At 44.4% G+C, this 19,409-nt stretch overlaps 1 protein-coding gene across 2 annotated transcripts in view; it reads right to left on the reverse strand.

Annotated features, from left to right (window-relative positions):
* Positions 1 to 19,409, reverse strand: part of mtor (mechanistic target of rapamycin kinase) — a 126,589-nt gene that overhangs the window by 11,157 nt on the left and 96,023 nt on the right. For both annotated transcript variants that reach the window (XM_055892524.1, XM_055892523.1), the window contains exons 35-43: positions 10,122 to 10,247; positions 8,635 to 8,766; positions 7,620 to 7,735; positions 3,586 to 3,703; positions 2,892 to 3,089; positions 2,548 to 2,648; positions 1,667 to 1,763; positions 1,329 to 1,427; positions 1,077 to 1,199 (exon numbers count right to left, since the gene is read on the reverse strand). In XM_055892524.1, the coding sequence (XP_055748499.1) occupies positions 1,077 to 1,199; positions 1,329 to 1,427; positions 1,667 to 1,763; positions 2,548 to 2,648; positions 2,892 to 3,089; positions 3,586 to 3,703; positions 7,620 to 7,735; positions 8,635 to 8,766; positions 10,122 to 10,247 (1,110 nt within the window). The remainder of the gene's footprint in view (positions 1 to 1,076; positions 1,200 to 1,328; positions 1,428 to 1,666; positions 1,764 to 2,547; positions 2,649 to 2,891; positions 3,090 to 3,585; positions 3,704 to 7,619; positions 7,736 to 8,634; positions 8,767 to 10,121; positions 10,248 to 19,409) is intronic.

Consider the following 19,409-nt stretch of genomic DNA (forward strand, 5'->3'; position numbering starts at 1 on the left):
CCTGAAAGGTGAATTCATCTCCCAGTGTCTGGTGGAAAGCAGATTGAACCAGGTTTTCCTCTAGGATTTTGCCTGTGCTTAGTTCCATTCAGTTTATTTTCTATCCTGAAACACTCCCCAGTCCTTAACGATTACAAGCATACCCATTACATGAAGCAGCCACCACTATGCTTTAAAATATGGAGAGTGGTACTCAGTAATGTACTAAATTGTATTTGCCCAAAACATAACACTTTGTATTCAGGACAAAAAGTGAATTGCTTTGCCACATTTTTTGCAGTATTACTTTAGTGCCTTGTTGCAAACAGGATGCATGTTTTGGAATATTTTTTATTCCGTACAGGCTTCCTTCTTTGTCAATTAGGTTAGTACTGCGGAGTAACTACAATGTTGATCCATCCTCAGATTTCTCCTATAACAGCCGTTAAACTCTAACTGTTTAAAGTCACCATTGGCATGGTGAAATCCCTGAGCGGTTTCCATCCTCTATTGCTACCGAGTTAGGAAAGACACCTGTATTATATATATATATATATTTGTTTAGGGGGTAGATCAGCTTTAATATTGCAGATAGATTGTAGCTTCCATCAGTGTAATTGTCTGCATCACTTCCAACCCCCATATCTTTTTTTGCAAATATATACACACACTACAGTCTAAAAATTTGGTGTCACTCAGAATTTTCCTTGTTTTTGAAAGAAAAGCAAATTTTTTGTCCATTAAAATAACATCAAATTGATCAGAAATACAGTGTAGACATTGTCCATCCAAAGAGTACTTACCGTAACAACTTCACCACGCTCAAAGGGATATTCAAAGCCTGCTTTTTTTATTACCCATCTACCAATGTTAAACAATATTACGTCCTTGCAACTTATTATGTGACTTGTTAAGTAAATGTTTTACTCCTGAACTTATCCAAATGTTAAATTCAGGCTGTAACACAACAAATTGTAGAATAAGTCAAGGGGATACTTTCTGAAGGCTCTGTATGTCTAAATGGTAAAACAGACTGTAGCCACTTGTTGCTAGCTGTACCGTGAGGTAGAGTGCGTACACCGACAGGAATCACGTACCATGATCGCCTGCTGGACCAGTGTATTGCAGTGCTCACACATGTTCTTGAGGATCTTGTTAGCAGCATTGTGGCGGGCAGTGGTGGTTGACTTGGAGGCCACGGTCAACGGATAGATCAAAGCCTAGAAGAGGGTAGCGGGGGAGAGGTCGAGTGATCGAGAGGGAGGGAGAGTTAATCAACGCAATACCAGTTCAGAGATATGCGTCCTAGGCCATCGCACCTAGCCTGGATGCCAGCAGTATGTCATTACCTGGGGGTGGTAGCGCCCAATGTCGGTGAGCAGCTGGTGGATGAGGCGGCCAACCAGAGCACGGGGAGTGTCGATGCGGGCAATCAGCTGGGGGATCACCTGCAGACGAGGGGGCAAGAGAGGGAGACTTCATTTTGTTAACACCCCGGAGCAATGCAATGCGGAATTACTATTCAGTTACTGTCGTCCTGTAAGAGACTTTCTTGAATGACTATTTCATGGATGATTCATGGCCCAAAACCAACATGGCCCTTGGGAATAATTCAGTTTTCTAGTACCCTTATCACAATGGACAGAACAATAAAAGCAAACCAAAAACATGCATGTGAGATGCGTACCTGTAGCCAGGTGTCTATCTGAATGGTTTTGATACCCTCCACCAGTGCCTCGTTGACCTCAGGCCAGTGTCCATAGTCAAACCAGAGGGTCAGGACCCTGGAGAAAGAAAACAGCATCATGTCAAAAACAGTCTCTTGTATCCATTGCATCTTTATTGACAGGTTCAGACGGGGAAAAAAAACTGAATTTCAAACCGCATTCGAAGCAAAACAAATTTACACCAAGCAATGCGTGCAACGACACAAATTGGAATTGGAGCTCTTCTCTCTGCCACCAGAGGGCTTCCTCTCCACATATTTCAACTCAGCGTCTATCAGTGTTGTCAGTTTGGGCTTTCAGACTACTGGCCATCTTAGAGTAGGAGTGCTGATCTAGGATCAGGTGCTCCCTGTCCATCTAATCTTATTCATTATGATCTAAAATGGATTTAGAAAAAGGGATTTATTTATTATTTATTATTTAACTAGGCAAGTCAGTTAAGAACAAATTCTTATTTACAATGACGGACTACCAAAAGGCCTCCTGCGGCGACAGGGGCTGGGATTAAAAATAAATAAAATAAAAATTTTGGACAAAACACACATCACAACAAGAGAGACAACAGAACACTACATAAACAGAGACCTAAGACAACAACATAGCAAGGCAACAACACATGAAAACACAGCATTGTAGCAACACAACATGACAACAACATGGCAGCAACACAACATAGTAGCAGCACAAAACATGGTACAAACATTATTGGGCACAGACAACAGCACAAAGTGCAAGAAGTTAGAGACAACAATACATCACGCCAAGCAGCCACAACTGTCAGTAAGAGTGTCCTTTTCAGACTCTTTGTGAATATAGGCCCTGGCCCCATGTGGGGACTCACCTGAGGGTGTCCTGGAGGTTGTTCCCTCTGGAGAGGGAGATTGAACGGAAGAAGCCCTGGACAGCAGGAACCGTGTAGAGGAGTAACGTCTTGGAGAGGTCCTGAACTCGCCAAACAACAGAGGGAGAATGAGGAAGAGGAAGAATTGCAAATGATTGTACCTTGATTTCAGCAAGCAAGGCATTCAGTCATAGTCCTAACTCAAACATTCTCTTGTGATTTATGCAACATTTGAAGCACAGGTCTGTCAAGTTAGTTCAAAATTTGTCCGGGAGTGAAAAGTGAAAGAGCTGGTTAGCGTTAGTGGACGAGTATGGTGAAGGAGAATCTAAGATGGCCCTCACCTCATTGGCCTTCTTCTGGCCCGGCGAGGGCACAGGGCTGTGCTCGGTGCTGTCTACTTCGCTGTCGCTGTTGCTGGCCTCGCTATTTGCGCTGGTGCCGCTGACGTGGCGCTTCTTCTTCTTTTCGTCCCGGCCCTGGTTCTGGTGCTTGTAGTGCAGCACTGCCTCAAAGTTCATCACCGCCCATGCGTGCCAGGCCTGCGGAAAAAGGTATGCCAGGTGAAGAAATATATATATTTAAAAAATGTAATTATAAGACATAAAGTCTACACGTCAAAACATATGTTTGAACTAATGTTATCGCACTTATCACATCAACTTCCAGTCCGTTAGCCAATTAGTTTCCGGTTTACTGATGGATGCGTGAGATGTCCTAGAGGAGTCCGGCCCTCTGGGGAATGTTCTGGGTCTAAACAGATGTCGATCATGTTCTCGGTTGTTATGTAAGAAGCTACTGAGAGATGTGAGGGGGGGGGCTCTCAATAGAGGAAGAGCGTGGCTTTCCTGCAGTGTGGGCATGGGCCTATACAAGCCCAAAGGTGCCCGTGGTTCCTTTCAAATCAACTCATGTCTCTAATAACATGCAAACCGTATGTTAAGTAAATGGAGGAGTCAGCACGAGGTCCACAGCGTGAATGCTGATGTGAGTGACAGGGGTTGGAGGGGAGTGGTTAAACGTGAGAGGGTCACTGACCTTGTACCAGTTGCGGTCGTGCTCCGTGGAGTGGTTGTAGTACTGTAGCACTTTGGGGATGGTGCTCTCGTTAATTCCCTGAAGACTGAGCTGCCACTCACCCAGCTTCAGGAAGCACCTAGGAAAGGAGGGAAGGAGGGGGAGAGAGAGAGAGGGATAGGGAGAGACAGTCTTGGTCACTATATAGATCGTCAGCAGAATACGGCCCACGCTCGTGAAGTGTCTCAGTGTAGGAGTGCTGATCGAGAATCAGGTTCCCTCCTATCCATGTAATCTTATTTGTTTGTGATCTGAAAGGCAAAACTGATCCTAAATCAGCACTCCTACTTTTGAGACCCTTTATATGGACACTTAGTACCTGGGGCCTCATTTATGAAGTTGCATGAGCACAAAAAATACTCAAGACCATGCGTGCAGTTTTCCCGCAAAGGTTGGTATTTATAAAATGTTGAACTTGACAGGAAAGTGTGCGTATCTCCACGCAAATCACCAGGAGGTTGATCAACTGTATAGCAAGCAAATGGGCTTACTGTTCCTTTGGGGGAAATAGGTGGTGTTTGATGCACAGGAATACTAATAATGGTAGGCTAATAAAAACATTAAAACGTAGGCCTAATGATAAAATATGTTTTTGCCGTTGGTATTTTAAATTGTATTATTTCCACTACACCACAGAAAGTAGGCTACCATTTATCAATCACTAATACAATAGCCAAGCACGCTCGAAAGTAAATAGACCGGTAGCCTTGACAGTATGTGACAGTATGGGTAGGCTACAGTATTGCTGCGTGATAGGATTAGGAGCACGACATCATATCCTAGCCTATTTAATTTCAGATCCTATACCAAAGGTAGGAGACACACAATCATGTATTGATAAACAATGTATCTTTTGCATAGAAGTGTGGGCTGTAGCATTTACTTTTAAATTGGTCGAAAGGACAATCAATCTTGCAGAATGTGCGGCCAGTGTTGTGGCACTCGCTAGGCAGCATGCATTTTTTGTTTGGAAAAGTCACTGCAACATTCTGTCCACTCCTCTACAGAAATGTGATAACATTTGCCATTGCGCTTTCTTTTAGGAATGATCATGGCCCAGTTCCAACATCTCCTCCAAATCATACAGCAAATGAGGGCGTTTTTATTACCATAAAAGCTGAACGGAGGAAGTTTTCCAGGCGAGGTTATAGCGCTTGTTCATCACCGCACAAATGTAATATGGCTCTGATTTATCAATGAAAACATGTGCGACAGTATATGTTGCCTGCGACAGTTTGATAAACGCATATCATTTGTGACGCATGCAAATCCTAGGATCTCCACGCATGTCAGAATTTAGTACGGAATTTACACACGGATGATAAATGAGCCCTCTGGTCCTAGATCAGCGCTCCTTTTCTGAGACGTTTGTGAATACGGGCCCAGGGCTGCATCAGAGTCCGATAAATTGCCTTAGCGACACACAATCATGTCAACAGCTATAAGGGCTGGTATGTGAGATGAAGCTCTTACACCAAGTCTGTTACACTAGTTAGTTAGTGTGATGAACGCTTTCCAGGTGGTGTTTCCTGGCAGTCCATCTCCCCTCTCTAATGCCAGGCTCGTCCACACACACCTCTCTACCCTCTATTGACTTGTATGGCCACTGACATGCTTACCTAGGCCTAAGGCCAAGATCTGTGGGACACTTCTGGAGAAAATGGATATTAACTGAATCGACCTTTAACTTTACTATGAGAAACGTCTGTTCTGTGGTAACAATTTTAAAAGATTGTTGGGGAAGTTATCTTATACACTGTGCTCGCTGTCATCACAAGTTGTCTGGGGGAGTTGGCAATGGATGTTCAACGCAGTACTAGTGCAGCCCCTTAAAATAGAAAAGAATGATGGAAAAACTTGGAAATCGCGCAAAGACATTTATCATACTTAGGCATCATTACTAAAAGCAGTGGCGCATTAGCTACTGAAAGGTTTTGGCATCAATTAAGTGATTTTCAATGTTTTATATTGGTGGTGAGTGTGAGGGAACATTGCCTCGTGGTCGGACTTCCCAGTGGTTGTGCTTGCTATATCAATCATCATAAAAAAAACACAGACACTCGAGGCAAACTGCCAAATAATCGAGTCGTGTTTGATTCACATGGGCCAAGCTCGTGATTGGTTTATAACACGTCTGACCAGGAACTGGCGAATCCTGCACAGCCATCCGTCCCTCAGCTCCTAACTGTACGCTGCACCCGTTTCCAGAGAGCACTTCTAATAAATGATCCATTAGTATTGCGTAACGCGGCGGAGTGCTTTTTCCATGTGAAAATACAGTACTGGTTCAGGTCACCTCTGACAAAACGCTTCAGGGAAAAACACAGGAAAACCATCTGCATGGAGAACCACTAGTGCCAGAAGTGCTTCTCTGTTACCACAGAACCTCCGACCGGAGATTGCAGGTCTTATCATGATCATTGCGTCGTAACATGCAAATACATATCGCTGAAATTACAATGAATTCTTTCGGGGATGGAAAATGGTGGTGTGTGTATGTGTGTGTGTGGGTGTACAGACCAGGTGTACGCCATTCCACAGTGCCAACCCATTTGCAGGAAAGTGTGTCAGCACGTCTGGAAGAAAACAGTGGAGACGACCATTCCACAGACAACTAGAATCTGGAAGTGTAACAGCAGGTATAAAACACTCCTTTCCTGGTTTCCTGTTAGCTTGTTGCCTCATAAGAATTATGAGGTATGTATATTGTGTGTGTGCCTCTAAGATGAGTGTTTTACTGTAAGAAGGCTCGTCTCCTGTGTGTGTGTGCGTGTCTAAGAGGAGCCTTTTAACCGTACCTTTTACTGTAAGTAGGCTCATCTGCCCGACCTAAGTTTCAATACATTCAACCCATAAAGCTCAAGCACTGTTTTTTTTACCCCTGCTCGTGTTCATTTGGAGGCTAACGTGAAACACAGTATTTTACTGAGTAAAACCTCACACACAAACACACACAAAACCTGGTGTGTCAGAAGTAAACTTTCCCCCAAAATAACTGGCCTCAGATTCCCTCGGGCGCTCATTTGAAGTCCGCTCCATGAAGGAGAGCGCTTTGGGGAATGGGGATCGTGCTGGAAGTATTTTCATGGGCCCGTCAAGCATACAAACAACTTCCTTAGGCTATCATGTCTTGTAGAGGCATTATGAAAACGTGAGTCTTTCTATATTTCATCCGTTGACGGTATACACAAGCACAAAACAAAAATACATGCGACGAGCAATGGTCATTGGGAGCATTGCAAAAAAGGGTGTTGTTGCAAATGGGAAGAGCTTCCAACAGGAATAGAGAAAGTCCCTTTCTGCCCATAACGGATCTCAATTCAGCTTGTCCATCCCCAGTTCTAACCTTGGCCGTCAGGCTAAACCACAGCACAGATCCGGGACCAGCTGCTCATGTTACTCGTCCACTGCCATTGCTCAGCATTCGTACGCTGAAGGTGTAGTTGGGCAGCCATTTTGTGTCAAAACACAAAACATAAACTATTCTTACAGAGAGAAGAGGTGAAGATGGTAGAATGTGACAGGAGACAGGGTGAAGAGGCAGAGGGCAACACCCGGCCAGTATGGGACATGCTGGGCTGTGGTGTGGGTGTAGGCCCAGCCAGGTGCTGATAGTTCTCGCTTGCCAAAGACACACCTGGTTTCCAGTACCCGTGGACACAATGCCACATTTGGTTGAAGATAAGTAGCTGGATTCCTGGATGCCCGTTGGCTGAGGGGTGAGTGATTACGTAGAATGAAAAGAGACTAAACTTGTCCGGGTTTGCAAAACTAAATGCCAGTACAAGGAGCGAGGGAGGGAGTGGAGGAGTATTACGACCAGGGTTGGGTCACGGTCATGGAGAAAGAGCACAGCTCTCTGTACGTGACCCTTTTAGGTGAGAGAGAACATGAGGGCTGGGAAAAGGTGTGTGTGTATAAATGAATTCAAGCACACACTGCAATAAAAACATTTGTTTTTTCCCCCCTAATGTAGTTGTGGTAGGAGTCCTGACCTGGCCATAAGCTTGTGGAGCTCCTGCTTGTGTTGCTGGTCCTCGGCGGCGATGGCATGCTGGGCCTGCTGCTGCATCCCCTGGACAAAGTGCTGCATGTGCTGGAAGGCTTCGATCTGATAGGGGACAGAGGAACAAACAGGGGGGGGGGGGGTGGCAAAGGACTCTCATTCAAAACGGGGATTTAACTCAACTCCTGTGAATGCTGTCGCCAACGCTCTATGACATCACCCCCTCACATCTGACAAGAGTTACATTTGACTGTGTTTCTCTTCATATTTAACTGCATTTATCTTTTGCCTTCCGTTGGGGAGGGTTTCTGAAGAGTTCAGTAGGGCAGGTGTCGCAAAACCTTAAGCAACCGAAAACTAAAATCTGCTTTCTTATAGAACCTAACGCCTCACCGTTTCAAAACGTTTCCCCCCATACTGGACAGGACCCCGTTGTTCCAGTCCCAGTCCAAAGAGTCCAGAGGGGGGATGGATGGCTCCTCTCTGGCAGGGACTGGGGTGCATGTGTCATTAAGATTCCTGCCTTGTGAGCGGCTCCTGCAGCTGGGACTTAGTATAGCCCTATGGCAGGCACCAGGAGCGGCACGTTCACACTTACGTAAGCCCAAGCCCCAGCATCCCCAACACTTCCCTAATGAGACCCACACTGGGAGAGCCAGGAACTTTGGAACACGTGGTAGAATGGTGTGTGTGAGGGGGGGAGGAGGTGTGTGTGTAAAGGTGTGTGTGGTCGGGGGGTGGGTGGAAGTTAGTGCGTGTGTGTGGGAGAATTTATATATCGACCGGTCCCCCTGTTGCTCTAATGGTGTGGTTGGAATGACGTGACCTTTTTCCCTGCTGGGTTATTTATGCTCTTCAGTTGATTCCCTAACACATAACAGTCCACAATATTTCATGAACCTACACATTACAGCCCTGTATTTCCTTACGTTGCACAACAATGAGAAAACATTTTTTTTTTTCAGCTACAGAGAAAGCCTGTAACAACGGTATAGCTACTATACCTTGTGTTGGCTCTTCCACATGTACTTCATGTAGGCATAGGTAACGTGGGGGTGGGCGGTGGGCAGCGGGTGGTCCAGCTGCTTCGAGGGGTCCACCCCCAGGAGAAGGACCAGGGTCTTGTGGGCCAATGCCTGGGAGAAAAGAGATTCACATTGATCCAATCATAATTGATCATAATACTCCACCTCACACACGCACAAACCCAAACTGTACACACAAGGCTAGGTGCAGCATAGTGTCAGCCGCAGAGCAATGCCAAAGTGGAAGAAAGGGGCTCAAAGGTGAAAACCTGAAGGTCAGTCTCCTATAGCCCACTCAGACCTCTAGTCAGGGACCCCAAGCCAGTTTACATAGCTGATCTTTTCCAGAGCTAGCACGCCTAATTCAACTAATAATCAAGCCCTTGATTAGCTGAATCAGGTTTGCTAGTTAACGGCTCCAACAATATTGTGAAAGTCCCGAGGAAATGTTTGAGAAGCACCGCCCTAGCTTCCAACTCCCATGGACGTACAGACCCCCAGATTTCCCCAGGCTCATTTGAGCCTCTTGCTAAATAAACAGCTTAAGTATACCACACTACTGTGGAGGGAGTAACTAACCATTGACCCCTGTGGAAGGGCCTTTTAAAACAGTGCAGGCATTCTTTTAGATGTTGCTCGTTTGCCCATAATCACGTTCTTCGCTCGTCGATTGATGTTCGCTCCTTTGAGTGAAAACCTCCACAATTCTCTGACATCATACCGGAACGTTCTGAAAGGATTGCGACACAATTGGAAAGCTGGTCGGGTGCCTGCAATCCCCACAATCACTGGCAATAAAACTGGCACCAGGGAGGGAAAACGGTGACACTTTCATTAAACGGGTTTGAGGTACGGTTTCTAAACAGTGCCATTTCTGAGAGGTGCGTTACATTTGCACAGTCGTTCCAGTGAGAGCTGAGTTCACTGGAAAAATAGGGATGTCAGTAAGAATCCAAATCCAGTAGAAAAGATTCCCCCTTGGATTGACACAAACCCTTTAAAGAATTGTTTTAGCAAATTCCTTCCATTCTGGTTGTACTAATGTCAAGTGACAATGACATCACTTGAACTCAACCTGATACAACAGCTTATAGCTGTATCTGAAGGGAAATGCATTAGTTAAATACAAGCCGATTGCCAAACAAGCTGGTCACTAAACACCACAAATCGTGTCTTTTTTGTTGTTGTTGCCATTTATGACAAAGAAATCAATACCCAGATACCGGTGAATGTTCCCTTTGTTTTATTGAGTGCAACGTTTTGTCCAGGCCTGGTCGAAATGTTACACTTCATAAAACGTGAGCTAAACAACGGAGTGCATCAAATCATGCTTTCATACATGTTTTTTCAAGGATAACTGGTTGATGGTGGAGACTAACCGGTTGAAAAAAAAACCCTTACTGACATTCCTATTTTGAACCATTTGGCAAATGACCCATTAGCTGTTCCTGGGCTAGTGAACTCACCAGACGTCCACTCTTGCCACAGAGACTGGCGTACTTGAGCCAGGTCCGCATGTCCTCGTGGGGGTTGATGACCAGCGAGCGAACCATTAGGATCCTCTGCCAGTCCTCCACGATCCGCTGGCAACCCTAAAGATGGAGAAACAAAGAGCAATCAATCAATGATATAATTATTATTAATCAATCACATATATTTCAAAAATCCCTTTTTACATCAGCAGTTGTCACAAAGTGCTTTACAGGAGACACAACCACACACAATGACCAGGTAGGGTAGTCTTTCCCCCCCCATTCTATTATCTAGAGTCCCCATACTCAACTGGTGAGGCAGATCCGGACCCAAAACGGGGACAACACGGACCACAGGTCCCGACAACAATTTATATATACAGTGGGGCAAAAAAGTATTTAGTCAGCCACCAATTGTGCAAGTTCTCCCACTTAAAAAGATGAGAGAGGCCTGTAATTTTCATCATAGGTACACTTCAACTATGACAGACACAATGAGAAAAAAAAATCCAGAAAATCACATTGTAGGATTTTTAATGAATTTATTTGCAAATTATGGTGGATACTCAACTAGTCTAAAGAAGGCCAGTTTCATTGCTTATTTAATCACCACAACAGTTTTCAGCTGTGCTAACATAACTGCAAAAGGGTTTTCTAATGCTCAACTAGCCTTTTAAAATGATAACTTGGATTAGCTAACACAACGTGCCATTTGAACACAGGAGTGATGGTTGCTGATAATGGGCCTCTATCCAACTATGTAGATATTCCATAAAAGACAATCTGCCGTTTCCAGCTACAATAGTCATTTACAACATTAACAATGTCTACACTGTATTTCTGATCAATTTGATGTTATTTTAAATGGGGGGAAAAATTGCTTTTCTTTCAAAAACATATACATTTCTAAGTGACCCAAACTTTTGAACAGTAAAAAAAGAAACGTCCTCTCACTGTCAACTGTGTTTATTTTCAGCAAACTTAATGTGTGTAAATATTTGTATGTACATAAGATTCAACAACTGAGACACAAACTGAACAAGTTCCACAGACATGTGACTAACATAAATGGAATAATGTGTCCCTGAACAAAGATGGGGTCAAAATCAAAAGTAACAGTCAGTATCTGGTGTGGCCACCAGCTGCATTAAGTACTGCAGTGCATCTCCTCCTCATGGACTGCACCATTTTTGCCAGTTCTTGCTGTGAGATGTTGCCTCACTCTTCCACCAAGGCACCTGCAAGTTCACAGACATTTCTGGGGGGAATGGCCCTAGCCCTCACCCTCCGATCCAACAGGTCCCAGACGTGCTCAAATGGATTGAAATCTGGGCTCTTCGCTGGCCATGGCAGAACATTGACATTCCTGTCTTGCAGGAAATCACGTACAGAACGAGCAGTATGGCTGGTGGGATTGTCATGCTGGAGGGTCATGTCAGGATGAGCCTGCAGGAAGGGAGGAGGATGTCTTCCCTGTAACACAAAGCGTTGAGATTGCCTGCAATGACAAGCTCAGTCTGATAATGCTGTGACACACCGCCCCAGACCCTCCACCTCCAAATCGATCCCACTCTAGAGTACAGGCCTCGGTGTAACGCTCATTCCTTCGACGATAATCCGACCATCACCCCTGGTGAGACAAAACCGTGACTCGTCAGTGAAGAGCACTTTTTGCCAGTCTTGTCTGGTCCAGCAACATTGTTGCCAGTGATGTCTGGTGAGGACCTGCCTTACAACAGGCCTACAAGCTCTCAGTCCAGCCTCTCTCAGCCTATTGCGGACAGTCTGAGCACTGATGGAGGGATTGTGCATTCCTGGTGTAACTCGGGCAGTTGTTGTTGCCATCCTGTACCTGTCCCGCAGGTGTGATGTTCGGATGTACCGATCCTGTGCAGGTGTTGTTACACGTGGTCTGCCACTGCGAGGACGATCAGCTGTCCATCCTGTCTCCCTGTAGCCCTGTCTTAGGCGTCTCACAGTACGGACATTGCAATTTATTGCCCTGGCCACATCTGCAGTCCTCATGCCTCCTTGCAGCATGCCAAAGGCACGTTCACACAGTTGAGCAGGGACCCAGGGTATCTTTCTTTTGGTGTTTTTCAGAGTCAGTAGAAAGGCCTCTTTAGTGTCCTAAGTTTTCATAACTGTGACCATAATTGCCTTAATAGCTATTAGTGTCTTAACGACCGTTCCACAGGTGCATGTTTATTAATTGTTTATGGCTCATTCAACAAGCATGAGTAAGAGTGTTAAAACCCTTTACAACGAAGATCCGTGAAGTTATTTAGCTTTTTACGAATTATCTTTGAAAGACAGGGTCCTGAAAAAGGGACGTTTCTTTTTTTTGCTGAGTTAATATAAATATATGTTGGAAGAGCTAGACCTCTTTTTATTTTGTGTTCCCCTTTGTGGTTTGCTCCACATTTATTTTCACTCCCTAATCTAAGTTGGTGTGGGTTTTCTTTTCTTTTGATTTGTATGTTATCAGGCAAGTCTAGTGGGCTTCCATGGTGGGTGTTTAAGACCCTACTCACGTTTTCTTAGCCAGAACCAAGTCAGTAGGCACCCCCATGGATGCTTTTCATACACATATATATAAATACATACAAATACACATAAAAATATATTTTCATGTATTATTTCCCACAAACCCTACCACCCCTCTCCTAATTGGAGTCAACTAATAAACAACAACACTTAGGCTTCTACTTCCAGCTTATACACACTAGGTACATTATACAGACACAATCTATTTTACAATAGTTATATTTTGTTCGTTTTTAGTCCTGGCCTTCCTCTAACCTCCAACTTTCCCATCTATTTCTGATGTCCATCCAGCTTTATTTCTATTTGCACTCTATTTTTAACTGTGCTACTTCACAAAAGTTCTGAACCTATATTCATTGTACAGAGACAGAATATTTTACATTTTTTATCTTGTTGTTATTAGTCCCACCCTTCAGCTCCATTCAACCACTGCAATCTATCTTTAACACCATCCATATTGGATTTCTATTTGCCATATATTTTTCAACTGTGCGGCGATGCTCCACAAAAGTTTGGAACATTTCTATTCTCATAGTTTCTACAGATTGTAAATTAAAGAAACAGGTTTGCTAAAAGTATTATTATATTATTAATCGATTGACTATGACTTTTCAAATCACCAAGTATTGCTAGCCGCTCTTAAATAGCACCTGTGCCAACACTGGTGAAACTAACTACTGACTAGCGAGGCGACAGGTGCAACACATCCTGACCAATAAGGATGATTTCAATTAGGGCAAACAACATGCAAACAGAACCAAACTCAAGTCAAAAATGAAATAGAGCAAGGCCTCCCGGGTGGCACAGTGTTCTAAGGCACTGCATCGCAGAGACTCAGAGCTTAGGCTCTGTCGCAGCCGGCCGCGACCGGGAGGTCCATGAGGGCAACGCACAATTGGCCTAGTGTCGTCCGGGTTAGGGAGGGTTTGGCCGATAGGGATATCCTTGTCTCATCGCGCACTAGCGACTCCTGTGGCGGGCCGGGCGCAGTGCGTGCTAACCAGGTCGCTAGGTGTACGGTGTTTCCTCCGACACATTGGTGCGGCTGGCTTCCGGGTTGGATGCACTCTGTGTTAAGAAGCAGTGCGGCTTAGTTGGGTTGTGTTTCGGAGGACGCATGGCTCTCGACCTTCGTCTCTCCCGAGCCCGTACGGGAGTTGTAGCGATGAGACAAGACAGTAACTACTAACAATTGGATACCACGAAATTGGGGAGAAAAATAAATAGAGCAAAACCCCAAAACCTATAACAATCTTAAATAACTTTTTAAGAGGCCCCAGACTTTTATGTGAGGACACATGGTTCTCGTCTCAGGTGGTTGGTTCTCAGTTCACAGAAATGCTTTCCACTTCATTCCAGGGGTGCATCCCAAATGGCACCCAATTCCCTATATAGTGCACAACTTTTGACCAGAAAAGGAATAGGGTGCCATTTAGGACACAGCCCAGGTCGTTTGACGGAGGAGTGTGCGACTCTCTTGACAGATGTGTCAAGTTAGTCGCCAGTAAATCACAGGAGAAGAAGAGCCTGTCAACATTTCACCCTGAGATTCTGGTGCTGCCATTAAACTAGCCCTGTTTTGTCTGCTGGAGCCTCGCAATCCAACCCCCCCACCTCTTTTATGAATGGAAAGAGTGGAACCATCAAGACCTTTCACTGCACAAAGACATGAGGAGGGTTTAGGGGTTTATATATTCCCTTGGAAGACGTGACAGGCCTTAAGGAGAAGTAAATAATAGCCTTGTTGGTGTCTATGCAACGAATTCAATCACTTTTTGACAACATCTCTTTTGATTTAAACAAAACTTCCCATACATGTTTGCCCATGGAATAAGTAACTTTTTGGACCGGAATGACAAAACATTCAGGAGATAGAGGGGCTCAAATTGAACCATTTTGTATACCCCACCACAGCAGTTTGCCAAAAGGCATGAAAAGACTCTCAGACTTTGAGAAACAAAATTCTCTGGTCCAATGAAACCAAGATTGAATTCTTTGGCATGAGTGCCAAGCATCACACCTGGAGGAAACCTGGCACCATCGCTAAGGTGAAGCGTGGTGGCAGCATCATGCTATGGGGATGTTTTTCATTAGCAGGGACTGGGAGACTAGTTAGGATCGAGGGAAAGATGAACGGAGCAAAGTACAGAGAGATCCTTGATGGAAACCTGCTCCAAAGCGCTCAGGACCTCACACTGAGGCGAAGGTTCACCTTCCAACAGGACAACAACCCTAAGCACACAGCCAAGACAACGCAGGAATGGCTTCGGGACAAGTCTCAATGTCCTCGAGTGGCCCAGCCAGAGCCCGAACTTGAACCTGATCGAACATCTCTAGAGAGACCTGAAAATAGCTGTGCAGCGACTCTCCCCATCCAACCTGACAGAGCTTGAGAGAATCTGCAGAGAGGAACAGGAGAAACTCCCCAAATACAGGTGTGCCATGCTTGTAGTGTCATACCCAAGAACACTCAAAGCCGTAATCACTGCTTCAACAAAGTACTAGGTAAAGGGTCTGAATACTTATGTAAATACGATATAATTTTTTTTAGCAAACATTTCTAAAAACTAGTTTTTGCTTTGTTATTATAGGGTATTGTGTGTAGATTGATGAGAAAAAAACAATTGAATCCATTTTAGCATTATGGTGTAACAACAAAATGTAGAACAAGTCAATGGGTCTGAACACACTGTATGCACTGTATGTTGTAGCTTAGACCCTACTTATTCTGAGGCTTTTTTGTTGTGCCCGCCATTGGTTGCGACACATACTCTTGAATACAGGGTGGGCATCATTTCAATCATAGAATTGGACCTATCCCTTCAGACCACTGTAATTTAGCTGGTACACCATTGACATTTAAAATGAATTGTAATTTTAACTTTAATTACTACCACAAAGATGCATGCTGGTCCACCCACCATCCAATATCAACTTGAATGTTCATGTCTATTCTACTATCATCTACTGTCCATCTTTCGATTATTTCAATAGGTTTCCTATGGAGGTTTGACAGTATAATTAAAATTGATATTCCCATTCAAGTTAACATTCTCTGATGTGTGGACCTCCAAACATCCTTGTGGTACCATTTGAAGGTGAAAATGTAAATGTTATTCCCATTTTAGTCAATTTATCAGCAAAAGCATGACACCCAACCTGTATTCCTTTCCAGTGATGAAGACATGGATGTCTCATGGTATGGTGGGGGATGCAAAATGGTTCAACTTTGAGCACCTTTATCTCTTGAATATTTTGACACTCTCTGAGTGAGCACTTCTACAACGGGCAAATACACTGAACAAAAATATAAACGCAACATGTAAAGTGTTGGTGGCATGTTTCAAAGATTCCAGAAGTGTTTCATACGCACAAAACTCGTATTTCTCTCAAATGCTGTGCACAAATTTTTTTAAATTCCTGTTAGTGAACTTTTCTCCTTTGCCAAGACAATCTATCCACCTGACAGGTGTGGCATATCAAGAAGCTGATTAAACAGCATGATCATTAGAGGTACACTTTGTGCTGGGGACAATAAAAGGCCACTCTAAAATGTGCAGTTTTGTCGCACAACACAACGCCACAGATGTCTCAAGTTTTGAGGTAGCATGCAATTGGCATGCTGACTGCAGGAAAGTCCACCAGAGTTGTTGCCAGAGAATTGAATGTCAATTTTTCTTCCATAAGCCGTAGTTTTAGAGAATTTGGCATCACGTCCAACCGGGCCTCACAACCGCAGACCACGTGTATGGCCCTGTGTTAGCGAACGGTTTGCTGATGTCAACATTGTAAACAGAGTGCTCCATGGTGGCGTTGAGGGTTATGGTATGGGCAGGCGTAAACTATGGACAACGAACACAATTGCATTTTATCGATGGCAATATGAATGCACAGAGATACCGTGAAGAGATCCTGAGGCCCATTGTCGTGTCATTCGTCCACCACCATCAGCTCTTATTTCAGCATGATAATGCATCACAAGGATCTGTAAATTATTTCTGGAAGCTAAAAATGTCCCAGTTTTTCCATGGCCTGCATACTCACCAGACATGTCATCCATTGAGCATGTTTGGGATGCTCTAGATCGAGGTGTACGACAGCATGTTCCAGTTCTGGCCAATATCCTGCAATTTCACTGCATGAGGCAAATGGTGGTCACACCAGGTACTGAATGGTTATCTGATCCACACCCCTACTTTCTTTTGAAGATATCTGTGACCAACAGATGCCTATTGGTATTCCCAGTCATGTGAAATCCATAGATTAGGGCCTAATGAATTTATTTCAATTGACTAATTTCCTCATATGAACTGTAACTTAGTAAAATATTAGAAATTGTTGCATGTTGCGTTTATATTTTTGTTCACTATATGTATGGAACGTTTTATTCAAATCAAAAAGTGTACTGTCACAAAGTGTTTGAATTCAAATGGATTTACCTAGATGTGTGTGTGTGTGTGTGTGTGTGTGTGTGAGAGAGAGATTGAAGGTGTGTGTTGTGTGTGAGTGAGCACACACGTACGTGCCTATCTTGGGTGAAGCCTCCAAATGTCAGGAACACTTGAGCTCACAAAGACAGAGAGAAGAGAAGACAGAAAAGACAGAGAGAAGAGACAGAAAAGAGACAGAGACAGACCAGAGAAGAGACAGAGACAGACCAGAGAGAGAGACAGACCAGAGAAGAGAGAGAGACAGACCAGAGAAGAGAGAGAGACAGACCAGAGAAGAGAGAGAGACAGACCAGAGAAGAGAGTGAGACAGACCAGAGAAGAGAGAGAGACAGACCAGAGAAGAGAAAGAGACAGAGAGAAGAGACAGAGACAAGAGAGAGAGAAGAGAGCGAGAAGAGACAGAGGAGAGACAGAGAGAAGAGACAGAGACAAGAGAGAGAAGAGAGCGTGAAGAGAAGAGACAGAGGAGAGCGAGACAGAGAGAAACGATAGAAGATAACCGGAAAAGGAAGAGAAGAGAGAGATATGAACTGCATTCAGTGCACTGTAACTCACCACACCTACTTTTAGGTTTTCAATCTGGCGTTCAGTCTGAGCGTGTACCAACCCGACAGTGGCCTTAAGAGACCTCCAAAGATTGTTTTGATTCCCAATTAGAGTCGGTGGTAATGGATTTAACTACACACAGCACATGGATCCAGTAAATTTTTTGTTTGGGTAATTTTCTGGATAGACTGGTGTTCGTATTGAGTTGCACAGTCTTGGCCGGCGACCTCATTTTCCTTCAGAGCGGTGGTTTTGTGGCCTCTAATTTTGTCTTTTATCAAACTGTACAGGATATAATTCTAATTATCAATAAAAAAAAATGATAATCATTGTAATCAAAATCCGCCTGTCAGGAAGCATATGTTTGGAACAAGGATTACAATTGAAATAAGGAAAGGTTGTTGCCGGTGATGTCTGGTGAGGACCTGCCTTACAACAGTCCTACAAGCTTCTCTCAGCCTATTGCGGACAGTCTGAACACTGATGGAGGGATTGTACGTTCCTGGTGTAACTCGGGCAGTTGTTGTTGCCATCCTGTACCTGTCCCGCAGGTGTGATGTTCGGATGTACCGATCCTGTGCAGGTGTTGTTACACGTGGTCTGCCACTGCGAGGACGATCAGCTGTCCGTCCTGTCTCCCTGTAGCGCGGTCTTAGGCGTCTCACAGTACGGACATTGCAATTTATTGCCCTGGCCACATCTGCAGTCCTCATGCTTCCTTGCAGTATGCCTAAGGCACGTTCACACAGATGAGCAGGACCCTTGGCATCTTTCTTTTGGTGTTTTTCAGAGTTGGTAGAAAGGCCTCTTTAGTGTCCTAAGTTTTCATAACTGTGACCTTAATTGCCTACCGTCTGTAAGCTGTTAGTGTCTTAACGACCGTTTCACAGGTGCATGTTAAATAATTGTTTATGGATCATTGAACAAGCATGGGAAACAGTGTTTAAACCCTCTTCAATGAAGATCTGTGAAGTTATTTGAATTTTTATGAATTATCTTTGGAAGACAGGATCCTGAAAAAGGGCCGTTTCTCGGGTTTTTCTGAGTTTATACAAAAGTATGTGGACACCCCTTCAAATTAGTGGAGTTGGCAATTTCAGCCACACCCGTTGTTGACTGGTGTAGAAAATTGAATACACAGCCATAAAATCCCCATAGACAAACATTGGCAGTAGAATAGCCTTACTGAAAAGTTCAGTGACATTCAATGTGGCACCGTCATAGCATGCCATCTTTCCAACAAGTCAGTTCGTCAAATTTCTGCCCTGCTACAGCTGCCCTGGTCAACTGTAAGTGCTGTTATTGTGATGTGGAAACGTCTAGTAGGAGCAACAACAGCTCAGCCGTGAGGTGGTAGACCACACAGGCTCACAGAATGGGACCTGCAAGTGCTGAAGCGTGTAAGAATCATCTGTCCTCGGGTTGCAACACTCACTACCGAGTTCCAAACTGCCTCTGGAAGCAACGTCTGCACAAGAACTGTTCATTTGGTGCTTCATGAAATGGGTTTCCATTGCCGAGCAAACGCACACAAGCCAAAGATCACCATGCGTAATGCCAAGCCTCGGTTGGAGTGGTGTAAAGCTCGCCGCCATTGGACTCTGGAGCAGTGGAAACGCGTTCTCTGGAGTGATGAAACACGCTTCACCATCTGGCAGTTTGATTGACTAATCTGGGTTTGGCGGATGTCAGGAGAACGCTACCTACCCCAATGCATAGTGCCAACTGTAAAGTTTGG

This window comes from Salvelinus fontinalis, chromosome 31, assembly GCF_029448725.1.
Source record: "Salvelinus fontinalis isolate EN_2023a chromosome 31, ASM2944872v1, whole genome shotgun sequence".
NCBI lineage: Eukaryota > Metazoa > Chordata > Actinopteri > Salmoniformes > Salmonidae > Salvelinus > Salvelinus fontinalis.